The sequence below is a fragment of the Pteropus vampyrus genome, unplaced genomic scaffold (assembly GCF_000151845.1).
Source record: "Pteropus vampyrus isolate Shadow unplaced genomic scaffold, Pvam_2.0 Scaffold35, whole genome shotgun sequence".
NCBI classification, from domain to species: Eukaryota; Metazoa; Chordata; class Mammalia; order Chiroptera; family Pteropodidae; genus Pteropus; species Pteropus vampyrus.
This window is the reverse complement of record NW_011888816.1, coordinates 2,931,033-2,942,050: the sequence shown is the minus strand read 5'-3', so window position 1 is coordinate 2,942,050 and position 11,018 is coordinate 2,931,033. Positions and strand designations below refer to the sequence as shown.

Genomic DNA, 11,018 nt, shown 5'->3' with positions numbered 1-11,018 from the left:
GGAGGGCAGTCTTCTCTTGCTCACCCATTTTCTATTGAATCCCTCCCCTCCCTCTCAGGGAAGAGGACACCTCCCCAGGGCTGGGGAGTGGGGAGCCTCGGGGGTACCCCTGATCTCACATGCCCTCTCAGTGGTCCTGTATCCTGGAGCCCCAGCCTCAGCGTGGTTCAGCCCCGAGTGCCTGCAATGCTGTGCCACTCGAGTCCCCTCACACATGCCTTTGCCCGGGCAGGCAGCCCGCCAGGACCCCGCTGCTTCTCTATGAGGATTGCAGATCCATGCCCCTATCAGGTGTCCTCCCACCCATGCACCTCCTGCCTCACCTTTGGTCCCTCTCCAGCAACGCATCGGAGCCCCACCCAGTGTGAGAGGACACCCAGGCCACAGGCCCAGGTGGGCTGGTCCAGGAGGACTGAGCAGGCCCGGGCCCCTTGCTCTAGCCAAAGGGCTGCTGTCCATACCCGGGTGCAGGACAGAGAAACCACGTGCCACACCAGCTCCTGTGGCCCTGAGACAAGGGCCAACATTTAGCTCACGGCAAGGGTCAGGGATCATCTGAGCCAAAGATCCAGTCTGTCCATTTCGAGGATCAGAGTTTATATGGCACCTGAGGTCAGGTTCAGACATGACAAGGGGCAGAGCTGAGCCCAGGAATGTCTGCTCTGACGGCCGTCTGTGTCAGACGGTCCCCTGGCAGTCCCAGAGGGGCTTCTCCCTGCCCCAGGGTCCCCCGCGAGGCCCTGGGGTCTAACGCAGCAGAGCTGGTGGGAGCAGGGCAGAGCGCAGGGCAGAGCGCAGACAGCCAGGCCCCCCGCTGCTCCACGGCTCTCCCTGCCCTGCCTCACCTTCTCTCCTCTCGCCCCTGCTGCCCTCCTCCCAGGCCTCAACGTGAGCCGCAGCTGCACGGACGAGGGCTGGACACACCTGGAGCCTGGCCCCTACCCCGTTGCCTGTGGCTCAAATGACAAGGGATCAAGTTTTGACGAGGTGGGCCTCAGTGCATCCCGCCCCCTACGCCGGCTAGGCTCCTTACACTGTCTCCCACCAGGGGGTGACGTTGCCATCCGTGTGGGAGGGACTCCTGGGGTCTGCCCTCCCAGCCTCCTCCCTCTCCAGGCCTGCATTTCCGAGCGCTTGACAGGAGGGGGCTTTTATGAGGATGATTCACAGCAGCAAAAGCTGAAGCTGCACCCCCCCCAACCCCCGCCCCAGCCACCCCACTGCCTCCCGGAAGCTCTGCTCCAGCCCTGGAGATGGCAAGGCAGACAGATACCACCCTCCGTGTCACGTGCAGAGGGGAAGCCAAGGTGTAGATCCTGGAAGGAACCCGCCTCGGGTACCTAACACCCAGTCAGGGGCAGGAACAGGACCGTGGTCCTCAGTCCCAGGACAGGGACCTGCCCTGGAGCAGGTGAAGCACAGGTGTTCACCGTGAGGCTGTGGGGCCAGGAGCCCAGCCCGGCAGGGACACTGACATGGAGGCTGGGGTGTGACTGGAGTCCCCAGCCAGGAGCCCTCGCTGCTTCGGGTGTGAACACGTGTGTGCATGTGTGTGTCTGTCTGTCTGTCCGTGACGGCAGCTGTCCCAGCCCCAGACGCCTCCTCAGACAGGGCCTTCACTCCTCCCAAGAGGGAAACAATTTCCTCCGAGGCCTTCAAAACCCACCAGATCATCCGGCAGGACCTAAATCCCCTAAATCCCTCTTATCCACTCGCCTGTCCTGAGGAGGGTGGGGGAGCCTGCTCTGTGACGGTGGCTCTGGGGAGGACATCAGAAGGGCACTGGCAAGAAGCCTCTGGGATCAGCTTGATCTGCCTCCCCGGAAAGGCCGACTGCCCCCATCCTGCGGACTCAGCCCCCGAATGCCCCAAATGTGGAGTTACCCCCGCAGCGTCGTCTTCACCCCCTCCGTCCCCAGTGCGCGTCCCTCCCCACACCAGCGAGAAGGCGGCACACGGGCCCGAAGGGCCGGCAGCGTGGATCGCCTAGGCTGCCGAGCCCAGACTTGGCACAGAGGGTGCCAGCCACATGACTGAGGGGTGCATTTGCCATGAAGGAGCAGAGGGAGGGGTTGGATTCAGCCCCTACCCTGGGCGGCAATCCTGTCCTGTCTGGGCTTCAGCCTCCTCCTCTGCCAGGACGGGGTGTGCAGGGCTCCCACCCTTACCAATGCATCTAGGCGAGCTCAGCCCCCAGCACCCACGATCTTCCCCCACCTTCCTCTAGCAGCTGCAGGTAATGTTCTATACCTCTGTGAAGACCGGCTACACCATCGGCTACAGCCTGTCCCTCGCCACCCTTCTCGTTGCCATGGCCATCTTGAGCCTGTTCAGGTAAGGCGCAGCCCCGGTAACAAGCCACAGAGCAAACCTAGCCAGGTCGCCCTGTGCCTGAGCCCAGCCCGACCCAGATGTGCTCTGCCCCTCTCCTCTGCCACCCTCCAGGGAGCACACAGTCCCTGCCCCAGCCCCCCTGCCAGACCAGCCTCTCTTAGAGACAGCAGGTGACTCAGCGTTCCACCTGTCATAGCCTAGTCCCCCACAGGATGGCCTTGCACCTGGGGATAGGGTGCCGGAGGGTGGGGCCTGTGCTCTGGACTGAGGCACCTGGAGGCTGAGTCACTTGGAAGCCAGGTCGCATCCAGGGATGGGTACCTGGGGACCAGCCCCCACTTCGGAGCAGGGCCCTCACTCGGAGGCCACGTGCTCCCTCTGCCCGACCCTTCTCAGGGCACTGGACAGTGCTGGTTGGGGCAGGGGTCCGAGGCCCCTGCGGCTCCCAGCTCTGCCCACCTCACGACAGGAAGCTCCACTGCACACGGAACTACATCCACATGCACCTCTTCACGTCCTTCATCCTGAGGGCCGTCTCCGTCTTCATCAAAGACCTGGTCCTCTTCGACAGCAAGGAGTCGGACAACTGCTCTGAGGCCTCCGTGAGGACCCCGCCTAGGCCCGCCCCCTCTGCCTCTCCTTCATCTTCCCCACTGACTCTCCCCTTCTCCCTCCCCTCACCCTCTTCCCCCTTCTCTCTCTCCCTCTCTCTCCCCTCACCCTTTTCTCTCCTCTTTCCAAAGATGGCCAAACCCCACCTTGACCCCACCTGGCAGATCCTTGAATCCCACTCCTACCCCCCCACAGCAGTAGATGGTGCTCAGCCACCTGAGAGTTCACGGACCTGCTGCTGCCAACGAGCAACGCTTCTCTTTGTTGGGAAATGAGACACTTCACGGCCAGAGCCCACAGGCTTCATCCCACCCCTGTCGCTAACTCCCCATGTGACTTTAGGAAACTCGCAGCCTCAGTCTCCCCATCTTTGCAAGGACTTCCGAGCTTCCCTCCAACTCTACCCTCTGCCATCTGCAAACCCAGGGCTCCGCTCCCAGGCCACGCTTCCTACTCCCCCGTCGCCATCTGGAGCCAGTCCAAATACTCAGCCCTCCTCTTCTGCCCTGCCCTTGCCGTCAGTAAGTTCTGGGGCTTCCTCAGGAAGGGAATTTAAAAGAGCATCTAAGAATTCATCGCCGCCACTGAGGGATCCGTCTCCAGGTGATTCAGAGCTCAGGGCCCCCTTCCCTGAGTGTCCCCCGAGCTAGGACAGAGAGCTCCAGACCAGCCCTGGCTCCCACCCGTTTCAGAGGGTCGGTGACTCATTGCTTCATGATGGCAGAGGCCGTGCATGATTTCAGGGGTCGGCAGGACCTTCTCCTCAAAGAGCGAAACTGTGATGATGGAGTCACAGGCATCTCAACAAAGGGAAGGGAAGACCCAGGGGAGCCGCCCCGGCTACTCCCAGAGCTCCTCAGAGGATGCAGACACGTGAAGCTTCCAAGGGCTGGGAGAAGCACGGATGATTGTCCCGTTAGAGAGCTGAGTTATTCTTCTCGTAAAGCAAACGTGGGCGAGTGAGGGAAACAGGCATGCCTGCAGCAGGAGGGACTGAAGAGTGACCTGCAGGAGGACTTTCCACCCATACGAAGAGGGCGGTAGGCTGCTCTCTGAGGATGTCTCAAAGCCAAGGGTCCAGGAAGGAAGGGTAGGAACCCATGTTCTGGGCCTTGGGTGATGTGGAAGCTAGGGGGCTTCCTGGAAGAGGTGGCTCTACGCTCTGGCTCACAGGTATCTGGACTTGATCTGAAATGGGACACTGTTTCTGGAAAAGGACTGAGGGCCAGAAGACCTTCTAAGCACGCCAGGCGGACTGCACGTAGCCCCTGCTTGCCCTACTCAGGGGTCGTCTTGACTCTTCCCTTGTCCTCATCTGCCTGTGGAACCCGTTTTTTCACTAACTCCTCTGGCCCCCAGGAGAAATGGCCATCCTCCCCTCTCCTCCTCGTTCCATTTCTCCTTCCTCGTCCACTTCCTCCTCTCAGTCCCCATCTCTCCTCGACACTTCCATCTGGGCCCCACTCCACAGTCCATGGCCCACACATTCAAGGGACTCTTGCAAATTGTCCCTCATACCTATTCCAGCCACCTTCCATCCTAGTTGGAATAAGATGAATGACTGTGGGGAGTTGGGGAGGGGGGCGGTAAGTGGATGGGTAGGTAGATGGATATCTGAAAAAAACAGGTGCATGGATGACTGAGTAAGTGGAAAGACAGATGGATAAAGTAAGAAAAATTGGATAGATAATGGGTAGATGGGGGTGGGTAGATAAGTGGAAGGATGGATGGATAGGCAAATTGATGGACAGGTAGATGAATGAATGGATAGATAAATGGCTAGGTGTGTGGTTTGCTAGTGGATGTCTAGTAAATGGATAGGTAGATGAATAGAGAGATAAACAGTGGAGTGTGTGGGTGGATTGAAAAGATGAACAAGATGATGTTGGATGCATAGATAGATGGGTGGATTAGTAGTGGATATCTAATGGGCGGGTGGGTAAATGAATAGGTAGGTGGATAGTTGGATAGGTACATGGGTGGATAGATACATAGATAAGAAAATAAATAGATGATACATTGATGTCTAGATAATTAAAATCACAAACTTATTCCAATGCATCAGATCATCTAAAATCAGGGATAATTGGAAAATCACTGAGAACATTTTTAAGGGAATAATGCAAAAATAACCAAGATTAACTTGGCTTTATAGCAGCTGCGTTTGTCACCACCGACAGAGATGTGGGCAGGCAGGGACCCTTACTAGCCTAGGTGAGCCCCCTTCTCTGCTCCTTCCCCTGCAGGTGGGCTGTAAGGCAGCCATGGTCTTATTCCAGTACTGTGTCATGGCCAACTTCTTCTGGCTGCTGGTGGAGGGCCTCTACCTGCACACCCTGCTTGCTGTCTCCTTCTTCTCCGAGCGGAAGTACTTCTGGGGGTACATACTCATCGGCTGGGGTATGGTACCAGGGAGGGTGGCCAGGCTGTGAATAGAGGGGGTAAGGCCCAGGGAGCTCACCAGGGGGCGCTGCCTGCAAGGTTCTTGGCTATGGGTTCACCAAAGTCCCCAAACGCATGACCCAGGGCAGGCGCTGTCAGGCTGCTGCCACACCCGGGCTGAGCTATGGGACAGACAGGTGCAGTGGACATCCTTCTACTTCCCCTTTAGCCCTCGAAACACACCGGGCCACTGCTAGTCTATAAAGTGCCTCCGCCAAAATCAGGAAAACACCGTCCCGTTAGGTGGACACAGCCCCTCGGGCACACAGTTTCGCCCGCAGTGGAGCGCAGGCATCCGGGGCAGGCGGCGCTGGTAACGCGCCCTCTCTCTCTCTCTCCCTCCCTCTCCCTGGTTCTTTCTCCTTACCCTCCCCCTGTGCCCTCCGTCCCTGCCTCCCGCGCCCCCACTTCTCTCTCCTCTGGCCCTGACAGGGCTGCCCAGCACCTTCACCATGGTCTGGACCATCAGCAGGATTCATTTTGAGGATCATGGGTGAGCTGTCACCCTGCCCCCTCTTCCTGGCTGCCATCACTTGAGGCAGATCCCCTGGGTGGGATAAAAGGGACCTGGGAGCAATGAGCCCTGGACCCGTGGTTTCTAAAGAGTGTGGGGGCAGAGCCGGGGACAACTGGGAGGACTCCTGACTCTGAGGACAGCCCCTTTCCTCCCCCTGCCACGCCCTGCCCAGGTGCTGGAACAACATCAACTCATTACTGTGGTGGATCCTAAAGACCCCCATCCTCACCTCCATCTTGGTAAGGCCTCCTCCCACCACGTAGAGATGGGGAAACTGAGGCCCAGATTGGGAAGTCAACTGACCTCGGGTCACTCAGGAAATCCATGTCTAGATCAGAACGGAAACCTAGGTTTCCCCACGCCTCATGCAGAATTGTCCCTACCCCTTCCCCCACCCGTCGTTCCTCTGGAGTAGAGAAAATGGATCGGAGGGCCCAGTCCTTAGGGGTGTGAAGTAGAATTCCCAGATAACTTGCCCAAAGCAGGAAGAGTGAGAGACAGGTAAGATAAAGGGGTAGCAGGGCCCCAGGGAAGAAGACGCCATCGGCCCGGGGGGCTGGACACCCTGGCCTCGCTGGGCTCTCTGACCACCCATCCTTGGCCCACCCTGCAGGTGAACTTCATCCTGTTTATTCGCATCATCAGAATCCTGGTTCAGAAACTGCAGCCGCCAGATGTCGGAAAGAGTGACAGCAGCTCATACTCGTGAGTGTCGGCCCAGGGCCCTGGCCCTCACGGCATCGCTGCCCTCAGCCCTCAAATCGTTCTCCATCCTCTCAGACTCACCAGAAAAGCAACCTCACTCCTGCCCACCTCAGCCCCGTGGCCCGGCTCACGAGGGTCCCCTGCCCAGCCCCACCCTCCCCAGGCTCACGAGTCCCATGTTTGCTTCTCCTGCAGTCACGTACCTAGCAGGTGATCCGATCCAGGTACGTATCTGCTGCCAAGCCAGGGAGCTTGAGAAGACAGTAGATAACCTGAGTCTTGTTTACACCATGGGCTCAGTCCCTGGCATGTGCCTGGCACAGAAAAGGGGAACAATAAATGCAAGTAGATAAATGCCCTAGGGGAGCCCCCAAGTCCACGAACAGGACAGCCATGTTCTGGCCTTGATACTTCTCAGTAAGGATAACAACACCTGCAGTTTATGTGCCAGGTGTGTGCTAAGGGGCGTCCACGCACCGTCCCCTTCCATCCACAGAGTCCCGTATACGTTGTCCCCGTTTTACAGGTGAGGAAACGGACATGCGCTCCTTCCCACCAAGGGTTTGGGAGCGTGTTGTCCTGGGAGGGGGCAGGTACAGTGTCCATGGGACAGTGGTCCTGCTCCTGGCTTGGAAAGGTGTGAGGGCTGTTCCCTGTGCTTGGGAGGACTAGAGGGACAGGCAGGTTCTCATGGGAACAACAGGCTCGAAGACAGAACAAAAGAAACGAGAGGCAGGTGGCTTCGGGAAGGCGAGTAGGGGTCCGCACGCCCACACGTGGGAACAGGAGGTCAATGCTGCACAGACAACACGAGCCTGGGGCATCCCGCAAGAGCCTTCTAGTCCTGGCGTTCTAGAATATTCTTCTTGGCCTGGCTTTTCTTCGGGGTATCTGTGCTGTGGTTTTAAGGTTCCTGGCTAGAATGTCACGAGCTGCTGGATTTAGGATTCTATTCTGGAATCTCGTGATCTCTCCAATGAGACTAAGACTCATTCCCGTGTGACGGCACTCTCTCCTGCTGGTGTGTGGGCAGAGCTTCCCTTCCAATTTCAGAAGGAAAGGCCCCATGGGGGTCTTTGGTCTGCACATCAGGCCTGTGCACCCTCATCCTCTGCTTTGCTTGTGGGGCCTTGCTTTTCCCAACATACAACTGCTCAGAAGGGCTTGAATCTGAGGCAAAGAGAACTGGTCATTGCCAGGTTCACGTGGGTGAGTTGGAAACCGAACAGCTGTCAGCAGGCAGAGGGGCGGGGCGGGGCGGGGAGGAGGAGATGGAGCTCCCCGAGGAGGGGCTGTCAGCTGTCAGCTCCCACTCTCCACCTCCCCATGAGCCTTCAATTTAAAGAAAGCTTCCTCCATCTGTCAGCCTCGGGCGTGTGGGATAGGTTCGCGGCCAAGGAGGGGTGGGCAGCACCCAGGATCTTGGTGTGGCTGGGAACCAGGTCCAGGAAGGGATGGGTGAGGCAAGGCCAGTTTCCTGCCCCCGGTTTGCTGTGAGACCTCAGGCCCAGGACTAGGCTTTCCTAGACTGACTGGAAGAGATAAAGGCAGAGACCACACGCCCCTCACACCTCTCTCAGCCAGGGAACCATGGGCTCACGCTTCCTGGACCATCCATAAGGTCAGGTGGCTGGGAGGCCTGAACCACGATGAGCCCTGCTCCGTAGGAGAAGGGCCAGTCATGTAGAGCGAATGTGGGCCCCGCTGAGCACACAAGGCTGCTGAAGGGGGCCGGGTCCTGCGGGGGAACCCGGAAGTGTGTGTTGCTATAGGGAGGTGACGGGGAGAGGAACAAAACCCCAGAAAAGGTGGCAACTCCTGAAGAAGTGGGTAAAGCAGAGAAGCCGAAGACAGGGCTGTACCAGTTGGCCCTGGGTCATCCCTGGTAACCAGGCGCAAAGTTGAGTGCCCACCATCCTCTCAAGTGCCCTTGGGCATATGTGGTCAGCACCCCAATTACAGAGACTTCCTTCCCAAATGTCTTCATTCCCAGGAGAGAATTGGTCTCTCGTGGATGCATTGCACTTTATAGCACTGAAAGCACTTCTGAGTTTACAACGGGCCCCATTTCTGTAATTTGACCGTGTAAAGCATACATTTACCTCATTGTACAGTTTGGGGAAACTGAGACCACGAAGGGGGCGGAACCAGGACCTCCTGTTGCCTGAGGACATCTCCCCATTGGCTGCCACAGAGCCCAAAATACCATAATTATGCATCGTCCTCAGGGTTCAGCACTGGCCCTCCTTTATATTCTCCCCTCCAGAAGGGTGAGGGTGGGGAGGGTTTCTTCCTCCTCATGCTTCCCTCCAGGCTGGGAGGGCCAGGATGGGGTGCGGGGGGTGGGGAGTGGTGAGGGCCTCAGCATGGTGGATGTGGACCAGGACCAGATGTGGACATAATATCGTGGGCACCGACAGTCCATCCTCACACGTGCTGATCATCATCCCCATCCTCTGCCCTGGCTGCCTCTGTGCCAGGCCCTTTTGTATCTCACTTCTTGCCCCTTCCTGTCCCCAGGAGGCTGACCAGGTCCACACTTCTGCTGATCCCCCTGTTTGGGGTGCACTACACCGTGTTTGCCTTCTTCCCCGACAACTTTAATGCTGAAGTGAAAATGATCTTTGAACTCGTCATGGGATCTTTCCAGGTATGGGCTGCCTTAATGCCACATTCCTGAGATTTAAGGGAACTCAACTTGGGGCTTTGACCCCTTGCCACTGGATTCCAGTCTTCTTACTGTAATAAGAATTGATTAAGCACGTGCTATGTGCTTAGCCCTTTGCTTAACCAGGGGAACGCACCAGCTGGGGCCAGGGCTGGGGTCTCTTGGGGTCTGTCTACCTCACTCTCCTGCCCCCTTCCTCCCCAGGGTTCTGTGGTGGCCATCCTCTACTGCTTCCTCAATGGCGAGGTAAGTTCCTCCAGACCTTGGGGCCCAGGGGACAGAACTCAGTAGGCCCAGAGTCCAGAAACACTGATGGGTTATGTACAGATCAAGGATGTGTTAAACGTCGCTCCCCCGAGTCTGGTCCTCAGGGTAGTAAATCGGTTTTGGCGCCTAGGACCTTGTTTAAAATGTTGACTTCTGGGCGCATCCCAGACCTGCTGACTTAGAATCTGCATTTTATGAACCACCCCCCCTCCCCCACCGCACCCACGGGATTCATGCGCACATCAGAGTTCGAGAGGTGCCTATGTTAAGTGACTGTGTGCAGAGTGAGTGGGGATAGGTGGGGGCAGAGAGTGAAGGTTGGGTTGTGGCGGAGCCCTGGCACAGAAATACACTCGAATGAGCTCCAGTGGGCTGGAGGGCAGGGACCAGAATAGTGGGGCCGCACCCACCCCCAGGAGCATCCCTCTCCATCCCTGGACTGCATTCTCTGATCCTCTCTGCCTGCCACCTCCCCCCACTCAAAGGCCTTGATTTGACCCTGGCTCCTATGCCCCCAACTGTGCACTCCCCAGGAGAGCATCCGGGTCTCTTAACTTAGACCCTCCCAGAGGATGTAACTGGCTGGCTCAGCACCCTAACTCCAGAGCAGCCCAACCGGCAGTGGAGGGGGCTTCGTAGGTATGACCACCTTCCCTTCTCAGGTGCAGGCAGAGCTGCGGCGGAAGTGGTGGCGCTGGAACCCGCAGAGCTTCTTGGGCCGGGGTTCCGAATACCAGCACCCGGCAGGAGGCAGCAACGGAGCTACGTGCAGCACACAGGTCTCCTTGCTGACCCGCGTGAGCCCCAGCACGCGCCGCTCCTCCAGCTTCCAGGCCGAAGACTCCCTGGTCTGACCGCCAGGTGCCCCGAGGCCGAGGGTGGCCCTACTGGCCCGCACCGACCAGCCTGGGGACAGAAGCCTGCCCTAGTCCAGGGTTCGAAGGCTGCCCCAGCCCTCAGGTCACTGTCCGGATGCCCTTGGAGAACGCTGCTCTTGCTCCTGCCTGGGGAAAGGAGGGTGCAAGGATAAGGGAGCCGCTTCTCTGCAAGCAGGAGCCCTGGGAGCTCGGCTCCTGAAGGAGTGGGGTGGAGCTCAGTCATCAGACTCCTCCCCAAAAGGCCTCCTCCACCAATCAAAGGCAAGGATTTGCATATCTCTAGACTCCGCCCCCTGTCGTGACCTATTGGAGGAAGGCAAACCACTCACCCCCAAGCAAAAGGTGTGGGAACACGGTTGACGAAGGTCTTGCCCTGAAAAGTCACCTGCCGCTACCACTTAGACAGTGCCTGAAGTGCCACCATTGCTGTCAAGTTCCTTTAGGTTAAGCATTGCCATTCAAGCATCTCTCTGAAGATGCAGTCCCCTCTCCCTGGTCCTCCTAGCTGCCAGCTCCGCAAGATGAATGAGTTTCTCTGCCTCAGGCAGATGCAATTGTGATATGACCTTCTAGTTTGGAGAGTACTGCTATCTTC

At 58.0% G+C, this 11,018-nt stretch overlaps 1 protein-coding gene across 1 annotated transcript in view; it reads left to right on the top strand.

Annotated features, from left to right (window-relative positions):
• VIPR1 (vasoactive intestinal peptide receptor 1) overlaps positions 1-10,668 on the top strand; it is a 30,832-nt gene extending 20,164 nt beyond the window's left edge. The window contains exons 4-13 of the mRNA XM_023529034.1: positions 881-987; positions 2,228-2,334; positions 2,804-2,936; positions 5,193-5,346; positions 5,821-5,881; positions 6,078-6,144; positions 6,519-6,610; positions 9,131-9,260; positions 9,483-9,524; positions 10,208-10,668. Of these exons, the coding sequence (XP_023384802.1) occupies positions 881-987; positions 2,228-2,334; positions 2,804-2,936; positions 5,193-5,346; positions 5,821-5,881; positions 6,078-6,144; positions 6,519-6,610; positions 9,131-9,260; positions 9,483-9,524; positions 10,208-10,399 (1,085 nt within the window). The 3' untranslated portion in view covers positions 10,400-10,668. The remainder of the gene's footprint in view (positions 1-880; positions 988-2,227; positions 2,335-2,803; positions 2,937-5,192; positions 5,347-5,820; positions 5,882-6,077; positions 6,145-6,518; positions 6,611-9,130; positions 9,261-9,482; positions 9,525-10,207) is intronic.
• Positions 10,669-11,018: the final 350 nt, after the last annotated feature.